Here is a 26,575-nt window from a genome sequence, read left to right on the forward strand (position 1 = left end):
GAGCAGATTCCAACATGGATTTAAGTGTGTCATAAGACTGCTTATTTTAGTTTCCAGCAGAATTGGATTGGATCTTTTTATCTTGTTTTGGTGATCCCTAGAGGTTATCATGAATGAAGTAGATAATGTAGTTGGTTTGGGGAGTGAAGCGATGATTTGGACAGGTAGTTTTAGATATATTAGGTGCTATTATCCCTCCAATAGGTTTGGCAATGAATGCTGTGAAAATTATAAGTTTATCTACATTGGTGATAGGCTTGCTTTAAGTACAGCAGGCGCACTAACTCAAATTCTGAATTAATGGCTATTAGAGCTAGTGTTATGCAGAATCGCTTAGCATTAGATGTCCTTCTAACAAAGGGAGGCAGTGTTTGCAAAGTTCCAAAAGCCCAGAGGTGCTGCACTTTTATCCTTGATAAAAGTCATATTGTTAACTCTTACATCACAAATCTAACAAATATTTCTCCCAAAATGTAGTCTTTTGGAGAGCATGGCGTATGGGAAACTTTAGGATCCTTGGATGGATAACTTGGGTGGGGGTAGGGGAGACTATGTTTTATACTAACCACAATAATAATTACAATAATTTGTGCAATTGTTCGGTTTCTTTCATATAAACTTTCTGGGTGTTTGATTAAAAATTGTGGGTACAAGCCTGTAGAGAGATCTTTAAATAGAAAATGGCCTGAAAAACTACAAGATGGAGAACATTAAGGACTGTGTATACAACTAATTAGAAATGGTGGAGGAAAGATCCAGAAAGAAGCAGAAAATGATGCATGCTGAATTTCTGATTAATAAAGTTTTATCGATTGTTTTAGCAATTATAAAATATTCAGAGGAGCAAATTGTAAGATTGTTTCTCAGGGTTTTGTTTTGTGCACAAATAACGATGACTAGTATATATTTTTTTAATACATGAATAAATACATATAGACTGAATTGCCATAATTGCAATTGAAACAAATTTCACATGTGTAGAAAAGCTTATATATTTTTTTGTTCTGCTAGATTTTCATGTATAATGTCATTTTAGACACGATGGATGCAATCTCGGTCATTCATTTCGGTTTCCCACGTGTCCATCTTCTCCGTACAGCCTCCACAGAGCATATTCAAGCTGATGAGTAGCTGCTTGGTTTCACTGTTCTGATTACATTGCTTTTGATTAACTTTTCCTTGTTCTCTAGGACTTCTAACCTTGTTCAGGTCCCTTCCACTGCCTTCTGCTGTGATTACCAGTCTATTAACTTGCTGATTGTTTTTATTGTTCAATGTTTCATATTAGTTATAACATCTCTGGGCGACATTAACATAGAAGATGTTGAATAATTTTCTGAAAATTGTGATGGTGCTCATGTGTTAAGGTAAGATGTGTATTATTCTTGTTTTATGATTTTCTAAGAAGGGAAAATTCTATTTACCCTGTAAGCATCTGTTCGTGGCATGTAGTGCTGTAGAATCACATGCTGTGCATTCTCCTGCAATCTAGTGTTCGGCTCAGGTGTGTACAACTTGTTTTTCTTTAAAAGAAGTATTTTTGAGTCATTAGCTCCACTGTTAGATTGTTTTCCCCCCCCACACAGAGGACAAGATTGGAGATGGGGCATAAAGATGCAGTACAGATGACTATTCAAAGTAAAGTATTAAATATAATGAAAGGAAAAACTATTTGCAACAACCACAGATGACCGGGAAGGAGGGTGGGCATGTGTGAATCTGCAACGCTACATGCCACAAACAGATGCTCACAGGGTAACATTTTCCATTTGTGGTTGTAGATAGACATGCTGTGCTGAAACTGGAAAGCAGTCCTACTAAAAGCAGTGGCTTAGTCTAAAGGTTTTGCAGAAGACTGGAAAAGTGTACTTAGGACAGCCTGGCCAACCTTAGCTTGCTGTCAGGCCAGGACAGTCACACAGAAGTGTTTGGTAATGGCACGAGGGGTAGACCAAACAGCCACTTTACTGAAGTAAGCTGGTGGTATCTTACCCAAAAAAGCCATGGATGCCCCTTTTTGTCTGAGTGGAATGAGGTCGGTGCGGGAAGAGTTCTTTTAGCTTTAGCGTAGTAAGTCTATATGCACCTGCCCAGCCAACGCATCACATCTGCCTTGGAAATGGCACGCCCCTTGTGGGGTTTAGAATAGGATAGGATACAAAAAGCGGTTGTTTTACAGAAGGGTTTTATCAGTATAGTACAATAGCGCTCACTAGATGTCTAAAGTAAGTAAAGTCTGTTTCCCCTACAGTCTCTGGATGCTGAAAGAAGACTAGAAACCCAACTATCTGATTAAGGTGAAAACTGCTCACTACACCTCAGGAAGTAAGGTGGGATTGGGTCTGAGAACCATCATACCACGATGGACTAGGAAGAAAGGCTTTTCCAGGGTAAGAACATGTATCTTACTGATTTTTCTGAGGGAAGTGATGGCTACAAAGAAATCCACCTTCCAGGATTGAACTGCAGCATGCAAGACTGTAATGATTCAAAAGGAGGGCCCATGAGTCTTGTGGGAACTATATTAAGATTCCACAAAGGAGCTGGGGACGTCCGTGGTGAGGTGAAATGGTGTCACTAAGATGACAGTGAGGGATGCTTGCCTCAGCCTTCATACCACAAACGGTAGGAGGGGGAGAGGAAGGGGGGGAAAAGAAAATAGGCAAATATCCATGACCAATTCATCCATAAGTCATTGCTCCTAGACTGTGGGTGTGCCACTTAACCCGACACCGAAGTTTTGGCATTTCACATTTTCAGCAGTAGCAAACACATCTATTTGTGGAAACCCCCAACACCGAAAGTACAGGAGTATGACTGAGTGGAGTTCCCATTCGTGGACTTGTTGATGTGTCCTGCTGAAATGTTCTGCCAGATTGATGTCAACTCCATTAATGTGTTGGAAAAGCAGATGTACTCTGTGATATATGGCCCACCATCATATGCTCTGGGCTACAGTCGACAACTGTGGTGAATGTGTGCACTCATGTTTCTGTAACCAAAACATTGTAGTTGTGTTGCCCATTTGGACTAAGACTGTTTTGTCCTGTATGAGAAGTTGAAAGGCCCGGAGAGCAAGGTGGATAGCCAGCAACGCCATGTGACTGATGTGAAGGGACTGCTGGGCAGATGTCCACTTTTCTTGTGCAGTAAGGCGACTGACATATGCACCCCAGCCGGGGAGAGAGGCGTCCGTGGTTATGGTCTCATGTGGGACTGTGTCTAGGACAGGCTACCCCTTCAACTGGTTATTTGCATCCTACCATTGTAGAGAGTGATGTGTGCGGCCCCAAACCAACACTAGATTCTCTATATGACCCTGCACTTGAGACCACTGTGCCGCTAGGCACTCTAGCAATTGGCACATGAGGAACTATGGCTATGCAAGACACCATCACTCCCAGCAAGTGCATCACAGTTCTGAGTTACCTGGTGATCTGGACGAAAAGAGGTAGCAGGTTTTGAAACGCTTGCACTTTTGCTGGACTTGGGTACGCATTACCCACCCATTAGTTTAGGATGGCCCTGAGAAATGGTTGTACTTGAAGGGGCTGGAGGTAGAATTTGGTCAGATTAATTGTAAAGCCTAGATTGAATGGTGGTCTGGGTGTGCGCTAGGCATAGTGATCAGCCGGACATGCAGGTAAGCTAACCCGTGGATTCAGCTCCTCCTGAGATGAGCTGCCGCTACAATTAAACATTTGGTAAAAACCCTTGAGGCTGTGGTAACCCCGAACAGAAGCACTTTGAACTGGTAAAGTTGCCCACTCACCACAAACTGAAGGTATTTCAAATGTGCTGGGTGGATAGGTATGTAGAAATAGATGTTCTTCAGATCGAGGCCGGTTTTGTAGTTGCCTTGCTGCAGTAATGGTATGATGCCTTGTAGATTTGCTATACGTAATGGCTTTGGCAGGATGGATTTTTTGATAGGTCTGAGATCAAAGATAGGTCTGAGGCAGCCGTCCATTTTGGGAAGGAGAAAGTACAGGGAATACACCACCTTTCCACTATGTTGTGGCAGAAGCAGCTCAATGGCCCCTTTTGCATAGAGCACCTTTGTCTAAAGATCATTAGCACCTCCTCCAGGAGGAGATAATTTGTGTTGGTGCGGGTGTTTGTATGAGTTCTAGACAGTACCCCTCTTGTATGATATCCAGGACCCATCGCTCTGAGGCAATTTCTATCCAGCAAGGCAGAACTGCCTGCAAACTTCCCCCTACAGGTTAGTGTGATCGGGGAAGAAGGAAGAGTCAGTGTTTTGGAAAGCCAGCACCTTTGGGGGGCTGTCCCCTTTACTCTATCATTGCCATTGATGCCAGTCTGTATCCACCCCTATAGTAGCCCCGTGAAGGTGCTGTTGGGGTCTTGAAAAAGTAGAAGAGGTTTCTGAGGTAGGAGTCTTGGCTGGACTGCAGTATTGTGAGTGACGAGAGGAACCACAAAGGGAAATTGTCTGTAGGGTGCTCATGGCTTTGTTAGTTTCAGTAACTTTCTTGATCTTTTCTAGCATCTTGTCGAACTAGGGGCTGAACTGATGCTGGCCATCGAAGGGTACATTTAGAAGATGTTGCTGAACCTCTAATTTGAAGACACATGCGCAGCCACGAGAAGGGACGCAAAAGGATGCTGATGAGTATGCCACAAGCAGTTGTATTTGCGGCATCTGGTGTTCCATGGATGTTGGAGATGGTCTTGCCCTCTGCCACCAACTCCTGCCCCTTTCTTGCAGTACTGCTCTGGGAGATGCTGCGCAAGGTTTCCATCTGATCCCAGTGGGCCGTGGCATACCAGGAGACCTATAGAGTTAGTGATGCTCCAATGTGTATCAGACTGTGCTGCTACCGTTTTGCCCCCCCACGTCAATTTTCATACTCTTCCAGTCCTGAGGGGTTGCGTCCCGTCTGCTGGGGTTTTAGCTTGTGTTTGAGCTGCGTAAACAACTAGGGAGTCTGAATGTAACTGTCTCTGTATGTATGATGGATCAGAGGGAGAAACCTTGAATGTCTTGTCTACCCTAGGGGTGCTCGCGCTTTGACTGTCTCTCTAAAAAAAAAAAAAAAAAAAAATCTCTGGCCAGTCTGAGGACTCCTTTGAGCATGGGGAGGTATTGTATGGATCGTTGGGTGTAGGGGAGGGTTTCCATGAGGAAATGATTCATTTGATGCTGCACATGCATCTCTATCTTGTGAAAAGTGTCTGCCCTATGCAGGAACTCATGGTACGAGGTGAAGTCGTCTGGGAGTGAGGGCTTTGTGGGATACAAATCTGGGCCTGTGTATGCTGGAGGCTCTGGCTAGATATGAATCAGTTACTGCTTTGTGTCGAGGAGTTCTTGTAGCAGCCGGAGGGTTGGTTGCTTAAAATCCTCAGAAGCAGCAGTGGACGCAGCTACAGATATTTCTGGATGGAGATAGTGGTGCGATGTTCAGACAGCACAAAGTTCGATCTCGGCTCCGAATGCCTTGGTTATGAATGCTATGGGTCGATGTCCCTCAGCTCCAAATGCTTTGGGCCCACCTCTTTTGAGGAAGAGGGTGGCTGAGCGTGCAGCTTTACATCCAATGCAGAAGTGGCAGGCAATGTCAATACTCCAGGCTTCGAAGAGGACTTTGGCACAGAGTGAGGTGCAGGCATCAGCTCTAGCTCGGAGTAGCTTGGTTGACCAAGACATCCTGGTCTGAAGTAATGGTGTGGTTGAACGGAATGCAATTGAAGATTACGAGACAGGGGAGAAAGACTAGTAAGCAGGATTGTTTCCACAACTGATGAGGAACGGATCCGAAGGCACAGCGAGAACACCACACAATGTCAAAATGGAGCTCATGCCAACACGTCTGAATCCTACAGCGGCAAAAACACCATCTAACAATGGAGCCGATGCCCATTACCACTTATAGGTGGAGTCACTGCGACTCAAAAAGACTTATTTTGAAGAAAAACAAGTCTGAGCCCAACACCAGATAGTGGAAGTGTCCATAGCATGTTTCTACAGCCACACATGCCACGTACATCCAACTTTTGCTCACACCACGATGATTTCAAATTTTTTCTAATTTGCTGTGAAAGAAACAGGTATAAGAACCACTTGATGTTTGGCATGAGACAGATTTTCCTGAGCTTTCCTATGCAGCCAGGGAAAGCTGCTTGGCTTCCTTCGCCTTTTAATTTGGGACTTTGTAAAAATCAGAGAATTATTCTTACTCTGTATGACTTAGCATCATAGAGCTGCCCTTTGTACAGCGAAATTTTAAAAATATTTGTAATTTTTGTAATAAAACTCTTTAACTTTTCCATTGATCTAGAACTCATTTATTGAGTGGGCTCCACTATTTAACCTATTTTAGTCTTCTAGTTGATGTTTGACGGGTGCCTTGATGCGCAATTCAATCTGTGGAAGAACGGTACGAGGTAAAATTTTGGGGTGTTCAATTTTAGCCCCCCCAACAGTATCAGAGGTAACCTGTCTATCTGTTACATACACAATACTGCTGTAAGAGGGGGACCCAAAAGCCCTAGGTAAATACACACGGTATGGTTCCTGGGGGGGGGGGGGGGGGAGAGAGGACAGGGCGCCTGGAGAGTTAATTCCAGCAGGAGAATCTCAGTTATTAATCACTTGACCTTTAAGGAAGCAGGAATCCAATATGCAGCCTCTGCTGACATTCGTGAAGATCCGTCCAGATGAACTTTAATGTTCCTTCCTCCTAAAGAGCTGAAGGAATGAAAGAATTCGTGTCCTTTGGGTGCAGGAGCACAGACGTTACCGAGAGAGATATTAATGAGGCTTGCTGCAAGCTGGCAAGAAAGAGCGGGGGGCGAGGTAAAGGCGGCCGGGCTGCCGTTCCCGGGCAGAGGGTCCCATCTGGAGAGGCCGATGCAGGTGAACAGATGGAGCCGGAGCGGCATCTGCAGAGAGGCACTTTCATGTGCAAAGCCTGATCTTCGGAGAATTGTTCCCTCCAACTTTGAAGACGTGGCGTGTCGGGCGCTCCGGGGAGCTCATTCCAGCAAGAAGGGCCTTGGCTGGCACTCGTGTTACCGCACTTCCGGGCCTCGCTTACCCGTGTCTGACGTGACCTTGGCTGGTTCTGTGAGTGTGCGGGTCCCGGTGGGAACACGTAGTGCCAGGGCGGTGCTGAGGCTGGGACGTTATCCTTACAAAGTAGTATCAGGGCTGTAGATGTACAAAGCAAACACAGAAAGAAGCAAGGCATCTTAACAACCAAAGGATGCAAAAACAGCCATCAAAAGAACAGCGCTGTTAGGGGCGCGACAAAAACTCGAAGCATTTGATAAACACTATTTAAATACGTGGGATAATGTGAATAAAGTATATAACGGTGTCTGGTTCAGATACCCAATAGTCTGGGATAGTAGTGAATTAGACAGGGGCTTACTATTGATTAGGCGTGGGTTGGTTGCTGCCATACAGCCACACTTAAGTTTAGGAAAGTGGAGTTGTGTATTAGTCCTCGTTAATAATATTAATGATATTATTAACCATATTATTAATATAAATAATACTATTTTCAATACTACTTTTATTTTTTTGCTATTATAAATAATATCAATAACATTAATAAGGATATCATTACCGATAACTGATAATAGTAGTACTGCTGCTGCTACTACTACTACTACTACTACTAATAATAATAATAATAATAATAATAATAATAATAATAATAATAATAATAATAATGGGTGGTGTTTTTAGGTAGCCAGTGCTAAAGCTTCATTTGCCTGTTCTGGTACGGAGTGGGTTCAATCATTTGGCTTAGTGCTTCTTGATACTGCAATGTAGGCTTAGAAAGCCCAGATACATTCTTTTTGACTTTCTTTAGCAGCTTCAGGTGCTTTTGCTGGAGTCAAAGGTCAGCGTGAGGTTAAGTGTCCCTGCCAGGAATATGCTTGCCCCTGTATAAAGGCCAGGCTTTGATCGGGGGCTTGATGTCTGACTTTAGTTAACTCATAATGTAATAAGGCAGAGGTTCCCACACAACCTGGGGGCCGCGGCCCCCCAGGGGTCCATGACATTCCCAGGGGGTCCGCAAGCCTGGGCCGGCAGGAAGGCCCTTCTCTAGCTGGGGCCTCTGATAGAAAAGATGTGTGTTTTTATATTTATTACTTCATTTGTGCAGCAGTTTTAAAAGCACTGCAAAGCCATGTCTGAGGGAAAAGAAAAAAAAAAAAAAAGCATCAAGATAAGTCTGGTGTTTAATGTACCTGCTGGAGAGAGATCAGTTTCGTCTAGTGGCAGTTTTGACTCGTCTAAGGTAGCGCAGTTGGTTAATATGCCTGCTGCAAAGAACGTGCATCATGCAAAGAGCAATATTTTATGTGCATATCACAGTGGGTTACTGCTTTTGTTACTGAGCAGTTCATAAATTACAATCTTAATCTAGCACAGTGAGCTATAAACTGCCATCAAAAATCTGCATGCAAACTACATGGCACAAATTTAAATGTTTTTCCCCCCAGTCTTTCCTTTTCCTTATCCTGCGAAAAAAAAGATTTGCTTGCATTGAAATACATTCATATTATTAAAGTCATCGCTAACCACTGTGTTATGCTCTGAATCCTGAGTTTGTGTTTCTCCAGACCAAGTACTCTTAGAAAATGCCTACCAGCATGGATGACGTCATCCTATACCTGGTAGTCCCTGTAACGTGCTTCAACACCCTACAATGATATGGGAGGCGCTATTAAAAAAAAAAAAAAATGAATTGCATGTGACAAAGAAGTAATGGAGAGGAGAGAGACCCTTATGGTTTTACTTCCTTTCCCCACCACATATTTATGTGAAATGTTTTCTCAGAACTTATGTACCTAAAACATAAAAACAGAAATTGCTTGGGAAACGTAGAATCTGACCTGAGGATTCAACTTTCCTAATTAAAACCTAACATTTGAAATTTTATCGCCAAGTTGCAGCACCAACCTTCCCATTAACATTTTTCGATTTTTGCATGTTTTTTCAATATAAAATAATCATATCTTTAGTAATCAGAGTATCTGTTTGGTGTGTAGTTGTTTGTGTATATTTTGTGAATTAAATTAATGTTTGAAATTTAAATCTTAGAAATTGCTTGGGGGTCCCCGGGGTTCAGTAATGATTCAGTGGGGATCCTCAGAATATCAGCAACAAGCACTCAGCTCGACCAGGGAATCTTAAAAGGAATTAGCCCAGCTTTGTAGTTTTGATTGAATTTATGTTTTTTTCCCTCCAGATATTTTTTTCGATCCCCTTGTCAAACATTTACTGCAGGAGTCTAGCTCAATGGCAAGGGGCTAAACCTAGGCCTTGCACAACATTCTAAGTCCGGCAGAAGGGTGCGATCTTCTCAATAAGTGTAGGGCACCATCTGACGTGCAGTTATATCGTCGAAAAACAACAGTACAGACTTGATGACTATTCCCAGGTTTCCGGGTGACCAGAGTGTAAGTGTAAGCAGTCCTGTTCCAATGAGGCCAAGGTGCTTCTAGAAGAATGCCTGCCTTTGCTCCTGGATGCCCATTGAAGCAGAACATCTCTCTCATTTTGGATCTGTCGGGTGATTTTTTTCAACCAAAATCTGCAGAATATTTATGCACCTTCTGCACACAATTAACACCCTAGGCAGCTGTGCTTGGTGGTGTTAGCCAGTGATCTTAAGTGTGTTCCAAAGGACTAGGGTAGTCTAGACGCCTGGGTCGCATATAGGGTAGGTTTTCGGGTCTTGTCTGCAGGCAGTTAAAGTGTTTGAAGACCTCATGCTCCAAAAGTACTCTGAACAGAATATACATATACGGAGTGGCACAGAGACAGTGGGCTTTGAGTCAGCCACTTCAGCCTCTGGCTTTGCAACTGCTTGGATAAGCTGTCCATTAAGTCCATAAGCTTACTGCATTCCACAGGTTACATTAAATTGTCCCATTTCAAAGTAGTACACCTTATCATACTCACGCCCCCATCACCTCTCCCAACTTCTTATTCCAATATCTTTTGCACATTAAGGGCCATATGTACCAACACTTTTTCCCATAGACACAGAATGGGTAAAAACCTTTGCTACATATGGCCCTAAGTCACTCACCTTTGGTCACTCTGCTGTACATTACCAGCTTGTGTGACGACATAACAGGGCACATCATCCAATAGTGGTGGCCTTTTTATTGTTTTGTGACACCCGTAACTCAGTTCGAGACATCTTTTTGCATGACCAGACCAACACCTAGATAAATGGCTTGGCTGCAGGAATGCTGCAACCAGCAACATACTGCTGTCTCGGACAGAGGATCTAGTCTTAGCATGGATAGTTGCTTGAATACAGAATGGAGTTGGAGTACGTTAGAGGCTTAAGACACAGGGCTGCAGTCACTGGTGTGAGGTGGCTTGGAAACAGGACAGTCCAAGTAGTGTGGGTAGTAATCGGAAGTTTAAGAGTACTTGTGCACGTTGGTAACTAAGGTACAGGTTAATGTAATTGGCTTGGTAAAGCCTCTTGATGTAGGAAAATGCATTAGGTCTAAGTGGCTTGGATATATACAAAAGTGCAGTTGGTGTGGCTTTGCGGCTGGTACATTAGTGACCGACTGTGATGCAGAACAAGGTACAAGCATGGGAGAGCAGCCGGATGCTGGGCAGCGCACTAGGGGTAGGATAGTGGCTTGGACCCACAATACTGTAGTCGAGTTCTAATTACTGGACTCAGAATACTAAAGTAGGTGTGAGTGACCTGCTTTGATCAGCATACATCAGTATGAGTGGGTTAATTGCATGAACACAGGATGTAGTACTTTGAGATGTCAGTGGCTTGGAAGCAGCTTTCATGGAAGATGCATGTGCATAATGTGCTCACAAAGTGCTTTTGGCTCACCCCCACTCTTCTCCTGCTATTGGCCCCAAATTCAAACCAGTTCTCTTGCAACATCCCGCACAACAGGAACACAAACGCCTGGTAACAGCTCTTCCATAAGCCAAGTAGGCAAGTACTGCACAGTCCGACAGTGCCCATCACTTTAATAAATACATCACATGAGTCCGCTGACACCTGAACATCTCCCGCTAGGACCACCGCCACAGCTCTGCTTACATATTTAAAAAAATGGTTTCCATCAGCCTATAAAATAAAGTCCTTGTAAAATGATTTTTCCAATAAAATGAAAAAAAAAGCAATCGTAAACTGAGGAGTTTCGTTGGCGCTTGCAGCGCGAGGTGAGAATAAGTTAGAAACAGTCCTTTCTGTCGTCGATGGTCCTAATGAGAAGTTTTCTTTGGCGTTTTCCCAAATTTCGCATCCAACCCGAGACCTGTGGAGAAAGAGGTTAAGAAATGAAGGTTAGCACAAACATGCCATTTAGCATTGGGATCAAAGGTGATCTACCCTACAGGGAACTGGGAGATTTCACAACAGCATCTTTAAGTGTATGAATTGGGAGGCAACAGTCGCATTGCTGCACTTCTTACTCTAGAGCAGTGGTTCCCAACCTGTGGTCCAGTGACCCCTGGGCGTTCGCGAAGCCTCCTCAGGTGGTCCGCGACTGCTTAGAAAATTCAATATTATTATCAGATTACATCCCCAACTTTCATTAATGACTCAGCGGGGGGGGTCCCCGGATTCCAATAATTATTCAGTGGGGGGTCCCCGGGTTCCCATAATGATAAAGTGGGGGTCCACTGACATCAAAAGGTTGGGAACCACTGCTCTAGAGCAGAGGCACGCAAACTAGGGAGGAGGGGGGCCTTCATTGAACCTAGGGTGGACACTAGACTCTGGCCAAGAGAAGCATCATGCTGATAGCAGTGCTTCGTTTCAAGTGAAGAAATGGGTGGCATTAGGCCACTCTGTAATGGGCCATCACCAACCTCTTTTGTCAGTTATATCCTGGCTGGGAGTTGGTGTCCAAGGGGAAGGGACTCCAAATGTTCCTCAAACATCACACTATCACCATCTCTAATAACCACACTGTGGATACATTTAGACTTTAATGTGGCCAGGGTCACCAGAATTGTTCATTTGGCAATTGTGTATTTGATTGCATACTTAAAAAGGGTAACTGAATTTCACTGCAATATTTAAATATGTTAAGACACATTTCAACACCACAAATTTAATACAATAATTGTGAAAAATATCCTGGGGTGGAGCCAGATGATATATAGTTATTTTTGTATTTATTTATTTATTACCGGGGGGGGAGGGGGGGGCAAGGGGTGAGCATTAAACGTTTGAAGACCACTGATCTAGAGGCACCAGCGCGAAAGCTCACCTCTTACAGTGGAATATTTCAGAGCGTGAGCCTTGAAAGGACAGTAGTGAAGTCCTGCTACCATCACTGTAACCTTATTCGGTGTGCACCATCCTTCCCATCTTTATTCTATCCTTTTATACCTTTTAATCCATTTGTTTACTCCAGGACAGCAAAAAGAAGGCAGTTCATTCAGGTCTCACCCATCAAACTATTTCACAAATACAAAGTGTTCAAAATATTGGAGACCTACCTACACTGAGCACTCTCTACCAGCTCAAACTACAGTGACACGTGACCTTGAAACCGTTACGATGGCTTCAGTCATTCCATATTTAGATACTGTACATCATTGTGTCCAGAGATAAGGTTGACAAAATCTTTAGAGTATTCTCGTTAGTGCTACGCTGCTACTTCATGTAAATGTCTAATAGAACACCTCCAACTGGAAAGCAATCTCCTTTTCTTTTGGAATTTCTTAATCTCTTTATCGATAATTTGTATGTTGCTATTACATAGTGTACCCAATGTTATTGTTATTGCGCCAAGAGGGCCTTTAGAGTAAAAGCAACCTATATGAGGATTAAGTTAACTTCTTGGTCACCATGTTAGTCTGTATGTTCTTTCCTTTTGGCAATTATGTGGGTAACCTGCCACCTGGTGTTGAGAGTGGGAACTCCGTCTACAGCAGTTCAGTTTTTTGCGCACTGGTACCAGGATCGCATGACATCCCTCATTTCTTGCACTCCTGAGTGCCCCCCCCCCACTACTTTCTTTGTTGAAAGAAATGCAACCGATTAGTGTGTGGCTTTTGGCTGATGTTTGAGTGTTCAGTGGAAGCAAATTGTGTGGGATAGCCTTTGTAGCACAGATATCTCCGACAGATACATGCCAGAATAATGAGAGGCAAACTGGGTGGCATGGATCACTTTTTGTATACCACAGGCCATGGTGGACCATTTCAGACACTGGATGGTGGGTGGGCTCCTCGTAGAGTGCAGCATTCTGAAATGCAGGATGTGATCTCTCCGGCAAACGTGGTAGAATGTGATCGGTAGAATGGGGATCCCCGGTAATTCCGAGGTAAAAGTGTGCCACGTGTAGGACATCCAGATTGTGCAATGTCCTCAGCAGAGGAGATGGAAAATATGTCGAGCAGTCAATCTTATTTAAATGAAATACTGCCAAAACCTTTTAGGTCTAAAGGGAAGGATTCTCAGGAAGGCCATGATCCTGGTGGAATCTAGTTAATTGCTTGAGGTGCAACAATCTTTAGCTCTCGTATGTACCTTACCATGAGAAGGAGGCCCCCTAAAAAAAAAGTTTCTTTTCATGAGGCTCAAAAGTTCAAGCATCACCCTGACAGGAACCTGAGTTTCAAAAAGACAGTAAGATGACTGACAGTAGGATGCTGGTGAAGGTAGGCATTACTAGAACACACCAGTGGAGGAGAAAGGCTGTTGAAACAGGTTCGGATAGGCTTCTGTGGCGTCCAGGTTGACTTTGTTAGTCTTCATGTCCTCTTTCAGCCAGAAGATGCGGAAAGGTAACCCAACAAGTCCACCATGTTATCTGCAATGACGGCAAGGTGTGCAAAAGCTCACTCCTCAGCAAGCATGCACTCAAGATGGCCAACTGCAGAGAGGGCTGCTGCACTCAATCTCCTATGGGCACGAGAGCTCATCTCTTGAGTGGGCTGATGTGGTCCTTTTGAAGCAGGAAAAGCAAGGGAGGGGCACTAACATGACTAAAACATTCAGGACTGTCTGATCTACATCAGGTGGCTCAACACAGAGTTGCTGGAAGCAAGACTATACTTGCATCTCCACCATCACTAAGCACCCCCACCTTCACGGACCTGAGCTCCATGATAATCCATCTGGTGGCACATGAAATCCAAACAAGTTGAGAACAATCGCCAGCTGGAACCAAGGACAAAAGGACGTGGAAGGCATGCACTGATCATCTAGTTCAAATGTTGTGCAAGATGGAGTTGGAAGGTGTGCATATCAACTTGACACAGAGAACTACCCCTAAACATAACACTTAACTCCAGAACCCTCTGGGACAACTAATTAGTCTTGCTGTTTAAAAATGGTCCACATTTTGTATTATGGCTACTACTCTCCTCATGAGAATGGAAGGCCTTCGCCAGGCAAGAACCCAAAATTCCTTGATCACCTGAATTACATAACAGCAACTGAGTTAGTTCACTAGAAAACAAGACTGAAATCCCTGAGGGCTATGGTGAGACCAGCCTTTTTCTTTCCTTAGCTCTGCTCTGAAATGGCGACACAGATAAGAGTAGCACTAAACTATCTGTAACCACAGAAAGGACCCACTGACTCACATATCTTGGTAAACATAGGCAGGGCAGCATTAAGCGCAAGTCATTTTACTTCACTAGTAGTATTAATGGCTCAAAATGAATCAGAGATGCATTCTGTGTTCCTCAAGGACAAACAGGTGAAAACAGGCATTCTGCAGACCCAACAACTATAGCCAATTGAGATTCTAGCAGAAATCCAGAATAAAAGGTAGCATCTCCAACTTCCGCACTGGGGTAAACTGATAGTGGACTGGGTGGCTCAACTGACTAATACATCCACTCCAGGGATCCATGTTTGATCTCATGTTTGCGGCTTCCAGTTTGGCAGGTCAACTCAGCTTTCCATCCTTCTAAGGTCTATCAAATGAGTACTACTGAGTTGGGCAACAAAAAGCATCTTTTATTTCAGCAGCAAGAGGCCCCCTATTTGTGTGAACTTCCCCTTGGTAGGTTTACTATAAAAACTCAGAATGAGTCAGAACCCTCTATCCGTTTTACTTATAAGAAGCAGTTGAAGTAATACTGGTGCCCCTTTGTAGGAGGTAGGATGCTTTCTATTGTCCGACTGAAGGAGCACTAGGAGGTTTATGGGATGGAGAATGAGGCAGAAGCAGCATGGATTAGAGCGGACTTTTTTCACCAATGAGAGGATCTGCACGTCAGTGGCTACCTCTGTCCAGTGATGACAATTTGGAGTAGAGGGAAGAGAGACCCTACGTCTTGCTACTGAAGTGAACTAGACTCCCTAGTGTGGCACTGAGGACGCAAGGTCTCTCAAATAATTCTTAGGCTGTGCTTAGGCCTGTGCAATAGTCTTTCCTCTGAAGTGTCTTCCTCAATTGCTGGTTGGTACCCAACGAAAAGGTTCCTGCCTGGAACTCGGAGTGCAAGGACACCCTAACCTCAAAAGAATGAAAGACCTTCACCAGTTAGCGAAGAAGAGGTGGTCTCAGAGGCAGCACTTTGATGGAACGCAGTAAGACTGTGGCTGTGTCCATTTGTACTCTTGCGGAACACTGTCATTTAAGGGTTTCAACAAGTTCTTGCATCCAAAAGGTAGCTCCATGAGTGTTTCCTGGATTAAGCCAGGATTGTTAATGCATGGAGTGGGGGGTGGGAGGTGTCGGTCATCCATAGTTCCTGCTCAGCAGTCTTCTTGCCCAGGTTGAACACAATCACACTCCTCGTGACCATAGTCAGAGAGTGAGGAGGCAAACTGGTGCAACTCCGGCAACAAGTGGAGTCAGTAGCTGGGCAAGGATGGCACCGTCTTGCCTAAGGAAGAGACTGCCCAACTGGTACATTTTCTTCTCATATGATTCGAGACGTCACTGCCTTGTGCATTTTAGGAAGACAACAACTTGCCATTAAGGGCCGCGATTATCACAATCACAGACTGGCTGGAATGTATTCTTTTAGAAAACACTGCATGTGTCCGTCCACTTATTTTGAGATTGCTGCTTCTTAAACCCCTGAACCTGGAGGTCTACAGCTGAGATGAGCTTCAGTGGGGAAAAATCTGCTGCTATCAGTATATAAAATGCCCTTATTGACACATGGGAGCACCATGGCCTCGATGCACTGCAATCCCAAAGCCTCGGCCACAACATGGTCCAGCCTTGTTTTGTGCATGCGTTTTTGGGCAAGTAACATCCTGTCAGTTATGTCAGCCATAGTAAAGGAGATGGGCTGCACCGCAGTGGTGGAAAAGGAGTCACAAGAAACACTAGGTCACACTGGGTGTCTAACAGACCACTCACGCCCAGCAGATGGCAGGATCCAAACAAGAGTAAGGACTAGCGCACCTGAACTGGTGACACTTCATGCATTGCGTCAACTCGGAGAGTTGTAAGACAAAGTATCCCAGGTGAGGAAAGAAAAAGAAGGGAGGGTAAAAATATAAAAGACCCTAAAGAATAACGGATGTGTATTTCCCATTTGGAAATCACACAGCGCGAAAATAGCCGATTCCGAGGTACACTGTTGGACACTAAAAAGGGAAATGGAACGGGCACTTCTATTTACAGGGAAGAGGGAGGATGACGTAGTTGGGGGGTACATTTTTTTAAGGCAATTCGGATCCCACTACTTGGTCTGGTAAACTCTCACCCCCAATAGCTGGGAACAACAACGAGCCAGACTGCAACTGCACAACACAAACCCACCAAAACCTACTGATCGTAAAGCGGCTTTTAGTAGCTACAAAGCACCCTGAGCAGAACAGAGCGAATGGAACACCCCAGGAGGGGGACGTATTCATTTATCTCGATAAAACAGGTCCAATACAATAATATATAGTGATGCATCTGAATTGTCTTGCAACCATCAATTATACACTTGTCAGCCGAGTCTCCCTCTCATGACGCAGCTTATGCTCAACGAATTTTGAGACTCGACACAAGTACTGGGTAACTAACTGATTGTCACGGGACGGTTAATGACAGACATTCGAGCATGACATTTGTGGAGCAAGTCATTTTTATCTTCATTTTTTTGGAAAAACGATTGACTTCTTTGGAATAAGTGTGTGAAAAGTCACATTCAGATAGTGACATCAATATAAAAATATTTCCTCAAGGATGTGCGGACGTAGACGACTGGATGAAAGTTAACCACAAGGAACCGCGTGTCTTCTTTCAACTATACTAATCCGGTATGTTGCTAAAGGGGGAGGGGAGACATTTCCCATTGCGGCTCAGCTGAGAATCAGCCCTTTGTCCGCATCAATGATATTGAGGCTAAGGACAAGCTGTTCAGTGCCATGTGCACAGCGGACTAACACCCTCACCGAAGGAAGGCTATGGTGCCTATGCAGGACCACAGCTGATTAAACTAGCTTAGCATGTGCTCCCCAGAAGTATCAAGAAATAACAAGGAGATAACCGACTCCTGCACAAAACAAATCGTTTGGTTTAAAGTCTCGCACACATTTCTAACACTCAGAAATCCCAGTTTCAGAAGCAGCCCATTAATGCTGATATGAACAAATAATGAATCACGATCAAAGGTCCTTGAGCAAAGCAACACAGCAGCCCCTGGGGGTTCCCACAAGGTGTATTAAAAGACTGTCCTTTGCCAGAGGCACAGGGAATTCTGATAAATGGTGAGTCACATTCTGCTCTTCGGAGGATCGTGAAGGTGTAATAAAAACATCGGTCATCACCTCTCTGCCTTACGCTGTTCATCAGTGAGTCACCAGATGCTCATAGCACAGCCTGCTTACCATGCCTGTCAGAGTCAGAGAGGCAGGCTTTCGAAAAGTGAAATGACAGTAGAGTCAATCAAGCCCACTTCCCTATACTTTGTTGCTTACATTCTCTTGATATTTCACCCATTTGCCCCGACTTACCAAGGAATACTAAGATCGTGCCCAACCACTGCAATTGGGAGATTGGGTTTGCAAAGAGGATCACCGATGCCAAAATGGTGAAGAACTTCCGGGTTGTCGTGATGATGGAACACGTCAAAGGCCCAAAGTACACAACCGTCATGAAGATGAATGTCTAGGGTAGAAAAGGGATGAACGAGAGACTTTGAAGCATACTGAAGAAATGTTATCCTTTACAATGACTTCCTGTTGAGCCCACCCCCACAAACATTCCCACATCCAATTGAGGGTGGCTGTAGGTGGTCTAAGTGCAACGTGACACACGAAATGGAATACCTTTCATATGATACTTTACCTGTTGCTCGTCTCTCATTCTTGAAATCACATCAACCAAAATTAGAATACATCTTTAGCTGGCTGATATGTGAGGGGAGAAAGCAGGATAACTAACATGTATAAATTACATAATTGCAACTCTGTTGTGCAGCTCCTATGCACTTGAGCATACTTAACCTGTATTGATTAAAACAATCTTTGAAAAGCAGCAGATCTGCATGAGGATTACACACAATAAAACGGATATGAAGCCATAAAGGAACCAAATAATCTTAATTCAGGTACATAATCACAATATTTTTCTAAATTGCATTGACACATTAGCTCATTCTTCTTCAATCATCCGTACACAGTGGGGTGGTTGGATAGGACACAAATTCATAAAAGGTAAGTTGCAAAACCAGTGTTACAAGTACCATGCATTTCCAGTATAAATCTGTCACAGGCTCACAAGCTCTGCAGAGAAACAAATATATTCCTAATGCCACCTGCCACAACTAGACATCTTGGGGCCCACCAAGTTGAAGCAGCACATACTCACTATGATGCAATTTTGTACAGCTCAGACAATGGTGTTCAGTAAGCAGGAAGGATAGCTAACAGTAGTGGCTGGTGTCAGGGAAAAGTAGTGGTGCAGCGCAGGGGATAAATAATAAGAACAAAAAGTAACTTACCTGTTGCTCTTCTGCTGCCCTATGGCCAATCCAGATGCTGCTCTCGTGCTCATAATACCCATGAGAGCAGCGTTGGGATTGGGTGGCTGGTTTTACCCTCCATCAGGAGCTGGGAGCCTCCGCCTGCTGTTGTTCTCCACTCAGCAACGCAACTGGGTTGGAGAGACGTCAACGTGTGCATGTCGGTTTGGCTGTCCTAAAATGGCCGGCCTAACCAACATGCACACTGACAGCAGTGACCGCTACGCCTCCACCATTCTTCGTATAGCCCCGCCCCCAAGACTGTGCTCCTGACTAAACGAAAATAATTTTAAAACTGTTACTATCATTTTATTTTTTGTTTGCCTCTGCAGGCGGGGGGTGGGGGGGTTGACGCTCCTCTGCCATAACAGAGGAGCAGGTGCTGGTGGCTAACCGAGCAGAATACCTGTACCATAAATTGGGACGTTGTAACATCTGTTAAATCAGAGCCTTGAGATTTTCATTATAAATTCCCTGATTTTTAGGGCAACATTTATCGGACCTAATAAAAAAAAATCGGACTCCACCGGGCCACAATTTATCAGGTACTGTAACACCAAATTATGAATCTTTCCCAGATAATGGAGAATAACATGCAGATGTTCATACTTACAGTAGCAAAGTCTGCATGTCCCGATAATTACTGCATTCCGTATCCCCCACCTTCCCAAATACATTTAGTTAGGTTCACCTGTCGAACTTTATCTAGGGAAAACTGCACAAGAGGTGAGTGGGATGCCAAACTCAAATCTGGCTTGTCCATATTATCCAGGATACTCGAAATGAGGACCTTAGAAAGGGCTAAAGTGTAGTAGATAGTGCTATATCTACAACATTTTTAAAACCTAAGATTATTGAGAGTGCTGTTTTTAACATTTTCCCATTTGTGCAACATGCGCTTGGATTAGCAAAAAATAGCATATTGCGTTTGCATGTTCAAGTCATCTTTGTTGGATTACGTTCATTAGATGGTTTATCATTCTTAGATAGTTAATATTCGTGGACAGCTTGCACGAATAATCAGCAAGCGACATATTTTTCCAAACACTTTCAATGACAAAAGAAGAAATACAATGGTACAAAGCTAACTTCAATACTATATAGTATGAGAAAGAAATTAAAAGCATTCCACGACAAACCAGGAGATAAAAACAGTGTACTAAAAAAACGCAACAAAAGAAGGATTCAGAGAGAAGACAGTGGCAAAATTTGAAAGAACATCACGGGGAAAAAAAAACACACAAAGGGATTCTGGCACTTGATAGTCAAGAAAATCACTGCATCATGCAGACAGACAGAAGAACAAGTTACCTCCGGTAATGCCTTATCTGGTAAAGACCATCTGACCACAGATTCCTTACCTTAGAATCATCTCCATAGGTCAGACTGGATCAGGAAACTTTTCAAGCAGTACCTCTGCTTACAGGTAGGTGGCGTCACTCGGCTCTGCATCAGTTGTGACATATCCAGTGCCTGTATAGTCGCCAGCACAGCATGCTGACATCAGTTACTTTTCGTGACCTTTCCACGTCAGAAGCGCAGAGCCACAAACGTTGCTAATGTACTAGTGTGCAGCACTAAAGATCCCAATAAGGGCACCCAATGTGTAAAAATCAGTTTGCAGAGTAGGGAGGAAAGGTAATGAATGTGCAGTTAGCTGGAGTCTGTCAGGTAATGCATTACCGAAGGTAAGTAACTTGTTCATCTAATCGAGTTTACTAGTTGCAATTTTCTTACTGTAGAATAAATACTCAAGCAGTACCTCCAGAGCTGGGTCTGCGAACATTAGACAGAAAAAAAAGTCCTGCCTGACCAAGCAGGCAAAATCCCCAACACGACTGATCCGAATGTCCAGGCATTAGTGCTTAGAAAAATTGTGCAAAGACAACTTTGCAGGCTGACAGATATTTAGGACAGGGACTCTGCGAGCTAAAGCAGTATTTGCAGCCTTGGCTGTGGTGGAATAGCTTTTAGGGGGTTGCTTCTTGGCCACTGTGAAGCAGATTTTAATGCAGAGCATAATCTATTATGAGATGGCCCATTTCTCCACAGCCTTTCTTTTCTTCACTCCAACATACCCAGTGAGGAGTTGATCATTCACCCGGACCCCTTTACTACAATCAATGTAGGATGACAATGCTCTATTTGGGTCCAGATGGTGGAGTCTCTCGTCGTCTTTGGAAGGATAAGGAGGAGCAAAGAAGGTAAGCAAGGTGATGATCTGGCCCACATTAAAAAGTGTCACCACTTTCGGGAGTAACGAGGCAGGGTACCAGCACCGGTTTATGTGGACAGAATGTAATCTGGGGAGGGTGCATGGAAAGTGCTTGCAGCTCACTGGCCCTCCTGGCCAAAGTTATGGCTATCGGAAAAGTCATTTTGATGATGAGTGAACAGAGAGCATAGGTATGTTCAGGCTCACAGGGCATACAATTAGAAATGCGAAGACCAGACGGAGGTCCCATTGAGAATGCAGAATGGGCCTTTTTGGGAACAGGTGTTGGAGTCCCTTTTGAAAACAAGTCACAAAGGATGACTTGAACAAAGAAGGTTGGTTTGGCAACTGCAAGAAAGCCGAGATGGCGGACATGTAACATTTAACAGTGCCTCAAGCGAAGTCTTGCTTGGCCAGGGAAAGTATGACCAACAAAACTCAGGACATGGTGCAGAAAGGAAATCAGTCTTGGAGGTACACCATGCCACACATTTGTCCCAAAGGCAGCTGTCTTTGTCGAGGGCAACTGGCTTCAAGAACAACATGTCAGACTTCAGGAGGAAGATCAAAAACTGTCAACTGCTGCTGCTCAATCTCCAAGCATGAAGGCAGAGCATGCACAGGTTCAGATGCAAGGCCTTACTCTGCTGCTCGAAGGGGCAGCCTGTTCAGAAGATCCATGCACATCCTCTGGAGTACAGAATACCACACACTCCATGACTAATTCGGAGCCACAAGAAGGACTTGGGCTCAATCATTTCTGATCTTCTTGAGGTCTCCGGGCCGGAGTGCTATCAGTGGAAAGGCATACAAGAGGCCTGAGCTCTACTAGAGACGAAAAGCATTTCAGAGCAAGAGTTGCCTTGGAAATTGCATCACACAAAACTGCTGACTTTGTGAGCTCTTGACAGTGGAAAATATGTCTAACAAAGGTTCTCCCCCATTCCAGAAACAGACTTTGTACAACCTTCACATGGAGACTATGCAAGTTCTTGACAGTGGAAATCTGTCTAACCAAGGTTCTCCCCAATCCAGAAACAGACTTCGCACAACCTTCACATGGAGATGCCATTCGCAATCCACCAGGCATCGGTAGCTCAGTTTGTATGCACTGGCATTCAGAGAGCCTGCCAGACGCTGAACCACCAGGGAAATGCCCTGAGGTTCCAACCATGTCCAGAGGCGCAGGGCCCAGTTTGTTTCAGTACCATATGGCGGTGGTGTTGTCCATGACCACCTGCAATAGCCTTATTTTTGATTGAAGGAAGAAAGACTTTTAATGCCAGTTGCATTGCCCTGAGCTCCAACAAATTGATGTGGATCTGGTGCTGTGCCAGAGACCAGAAGCCTCAGACGTCTACTTCTCACAGATGATCACCCCAAACCAGTAGTGATGCACCCGTCACTACAGTAATTTCTTAGTGGGGAATGGAGAGAGGTCTGTCGCTGACCCAATTGCGGTTCATCAGCCACCACTGCAGGTCTTCCACAGTTCCCACAGAGATCTGGACCAGGTCGGAGAGATTCCTCTTATGCTGTGCCCCTGGGACTTAAAGTCCAACTGTGAGCCTGTGTATGCCAACGGGCATTTGTTACCAGCATGATGCAGGAGGCCATGAGGCCCAACAGCATTAGAGCCAGTCTCACCGAAACACAGGATAGAGGCTGAAACATCAGAATTATAGCCTGAATATTCTGGATGAGCCCTTCTGGAGGATAGGTCCGAAACTGCACTGTATCCAGAACACTTCTGATGAAAGGGAGTGTCTTAGAGGGAGTCAGGTGAGACTGGCACCTTGACAGTGAACCCCAGCGTGGGCCGTAGTCTAAAGGTTGGAGATGACTGCCTGGGGCAAGCCTGCCTTCAACAGCCAGTTGTCGGGGTAGGGGAGGACTGGAACACCCCCAAACTCTGAAGCTGTGCCAGCCTACCAGGTTGAGGGGGAGACAAAACTAATGTAAGCATCCTGAATGTATCCTTTTTCAGGAAGAAGTTGAGACGGTAGAGGTCTAGGATATGGCGTACTTTTTGGGCACAAGTAAGTTGCAGGAATAGCAACCATGACCTACATCGGATGCCATCACCCTCTCAATGGCTCATTTATTCAAGAAAGACAATACTTTGACGGAGCTGGGAGAGGTGGTCCTCCATCAACTGATCTTAAAAAGGGGGCATTTGTCTCAAAAAAAGGGAATAGAGTAATCCTGTTTGATGATCTGGAGTGCTGACTTGTATGATGTTATAGACTGCCAGTGGGGCAGGTAATGGCTGATCCTGCCACCCACTTGGTGCTCATGGTAGTATGAGGGCAAACCAAAGGGATTTGGAGGCTGCAGCTACAGAGGGTGCTGAGGTGGCAGACTGGGTCGAGCTCTGGCTGGAGGTCCCACATCTGAAGGAACTGTGTCCATGGCCACAAAAAAGCTGAGAAGCCTGTTGGCCTTGGTTGCTGGGTGAGAAAGGATGTGGCCGGTAACCCCTACCGTATCCACGGAAGGGGCGAAAGGCAGAGTGTTGTTTTTCAGGGGGGGCCATAGAGAGGCCCCAGGACCTTGGCAATAGCCAGGATGTCAAAGTGCTCCAGTGCCAAGACTGCCTTTTTGCCAAAGAGGCATGAGACATCAAAGGTAATAGCCTTGAGGGACGTTTAGACATCCCCAGAAAAGCCAGCAGTTCTCAACTAGGTGTGACATCCTAGTGCCAATGACAATGCCATCGCTCTCCCTTACGAGTAGGTTGTGTCCAGTCCGCAGCAAAAAGAGAACTTTGCTGCGTCTCTGTCATCAGAAATTGTCTGAGACAGAGATCCTGGGCAGCACTTGTGCAACTGGATCCCAAACTATGTTGATTTATCAGCACAAAAGGCATGCAGCGTTTACTGGCTGCAGAGCTAGGCTGGAGAAAGAGAGCTTCCTCTTGCCAAAGGCATCCAGCCTTTAGGGTTCCTTATCCAGGGGAGTGGTAGGGAACGCACTATGGTTGACCGTTGAATCACCAAGCTCTCTGGGTGGGGGGCTGGGTGAGGAAAGTGGGATCCCCACAAGTAAGGTAATAGGCAATAGTCCTGAGCACAGGGGAACCTGTGCAAGGTGTGAACCGGAACCCAAGCACGATATACGTAAAAACTTCATTAAATGGGACAAGAAGTTCATAGAGGACAACTCCCAGCTGAAGCACCTCAGCCAAGACGTTAGACTTTCCTGCTATTGAGGGCAACTGAACATCAAGAACCTCAGCCCGTCTGCACACCCCCATTGCAAAAGAGATCCCTTCCCTCGTAGCCATGGTGGGAGGAGAGACCAAGACAGTGTCTTGTGGTGTCCAAACCATTATCATCCACCATTACCTCATTCCAGTTGTCCTTGTGCTCCTCTTGGGGGTTAAGGGTCCTGGAACCTCAAAATCACCTCCCTCTTCAGACTAATCAAAGGAAAAAGACAGTGGCTCCAATTTGGAGGGAATGGCTCTGACCAGCCCGGCAGCCAGCGCCAGAGGGCGCCTATTCGGCTCCATATCAGAGTCTGGTACGACAATGGGGTCAGTGCTGCCACAGGGTGTCAGCAGCACCACGAATGAGGGCACTGGAGCAGGCTCTGTGGAAGGTACTCCAGAGGGGGTTCGGGCTGCCAAAGTATTTGGTGCATGGCCTCATAAAACTCCCCGAGTTTGGCGGGGGTTGCTCCAGATCTGGGAAACTCATTCGAATGAGATGACTAATGATGCAAGCGGTCGCGGGACTTCCATGTGACAGGGATCATGATCATGGAGGGTTGTCGTACGTCATGCGTCAATAAGCGCTCCTATAACACCTTTGAGTAAATGGCGCTGTGGTCCCACTCCAAGCACCATAGGCAAACCAGGTGTCGGTCTGTCACAAACATCTGCCTTCGACAGGCTCCACAAGGTTTGAAACCAACTGGTATCTTAGGGCGCATCCCTAGCACACCACTAGACAGTCTCAAAAAATGCTTTGACAAAATGTTGAGGGGAAAAAAAAAAAAACTCAGTCAAAAAGTGTCTGAGGTAGCTCTCTCCAGAGCTGCGCGGACTGTCACAGAAAGAAAAGAACTTATGTCAGCATGCTAGGTGGCGCCTATATAGGGACCGCGCACATCACTTCTGGCACAGACGGCAGGGAACCAAATGTCGCCACCCTCAAACTGAAAAAAAATTCCAGATCCATTCTGTCTGGGAATAACTAAGTTAAGAAATTTGCGGCTACAAGTCTATCAGATAAAACATTCTGGATAAGGGGTGGGAAGAGAATTTTATACAAATTGTTTGGTAAGAATACAGCCCACTGGCCAAAGCTAAAGCAAAGTGTTCCAAAAATACCAACTACAAACACCAAGAATAACGGGATATATTGAGCATTAGTTTCCATAAATAAAAATTACAAATATAATCTTTCGACTGCAAATAAGAAGATCCCATGGATCACAGTGCGTCAGTCTGAACCTCAGGATTCAATCCAGAGATTTTGAGTTATGAATGAGTCCACAGTAACCACTGATGACAAGTTCTCAGTGTCACTGTCTTGCACATTCCGCTTTTATTCATTTTTTGTGGTTCATTTAGCTTCCTGAAAAATGTCTGCTGCTTCAGTTGGTTCACCACTAGGTGAAAATCCAGGCGTGCTGACATTTTCAATCACTTTTCTAGCACCAGTGATGCCGACATTCAAATTTCTGAATTACAAGTACTAATACACATGCTTTCTAATTTGAACAAGATGGTGGTAATCAAAGAGTGAATCAATCAGGCCCTTGGGACATATTGAAAATTAATCAATCAGCTTGTGGGTTGGCCCACCCTCATGTGTTCAGGACACTGGAAGCCTCTTCCTACTTCTTCTGTGGCATGGGATTTATAGTTTGCTGGTTCAGTGAAAAAGGAAAACATTGTTTTAAAATAAGTGAATCCCCTGTGAAAAGAGATAATTACGAAACCCTCTTGGCTATCAGGCTATTCCCAGGCTCCCAAGGATAGACTAAGAGATCATATTTGAATCAAGCTAGCCAAAAGCAAACTCTGGGAAGATGCCACTCAAAAAATGCTAACGCTGACCTGGTAGGTATCATAGCCAATGGCATGCCAGAATATTTTCAGGCTACAAAAATAATCAAAGATTAAAAGACATCTAAAGACTTTAATAAGAATTTTTGAATATTAAGTAAAATGAAGTGACAGCTTTTTCAATTCAAAACAGCAGTACTTATGATTTATGTTGGAAATGATGGTCCTTTTACATGAAGTAAGCCAGGCACTTTAAAATAGCTTCCGAGTATGATATGGAAACAAAAAAGAGTTTTGATAATAACAAAAGCAATACATTTCTGAGAAGCAGATAATTGTTAGTGTGTAATGATATGGCAAGGAAAGGCTGCATTCTGCAGAAGGGTGGTCTGGAAAAAGCAACTTTAAGTACGCAACACTC

General features: G+C 44.6%; 1 protein-coding gene across 4 annotated transcripts in view; it reads right to left on the reverse strand.

Moving 5' to 3' along the window:
* Positions 1-10,988: 10,988 nt before the first annotated feature.
* SLC35B1 (solute carrier family 35 member B1) overlaps positions 10,989-26,575 on the reverse strand; it is a 179,389-nt gene continuing 163,802 nt past the window's right edge. For all 4 annotated transcript variants that reach the window (XM_069237803.1, XM_069237806.1, XM_069237804.1 and 1 more), the window contains exons 9-10: positions 17,913-18,066; positions 10,989-11,295 (exon numbers count right to left, since the gene is read on the reverse strand). In XM_069237803.1, coding sequence (XP_069093904.1) covers positions 11,243-11,295; positions 17,913-18,066 — 207 coding nt within the window. In that variant the 3' untranslated portion in view covers positions 10,989-11,242. The remainder of the gene's footprint in view (positions 11,296-17,912; positions 18,067-26,575) is intronic.

The sequence above is a fragment of the Pleurodeles waltl genome, chromosome 6, assembly GCF_031143425.1.
Source record: "Pleurodeles waltl isolate 20211129_DDA chromosome 6, aPleWal1.hap1.20221129, whole genome shotgun sequence".
In the NCBI taxonomy this organism is placed as follows: Eukaryota; Metazoa; Chordata; class Amphibia; order Caudata; family Salamandridae; genus Pleurodeles; species Pleurodeles waltl.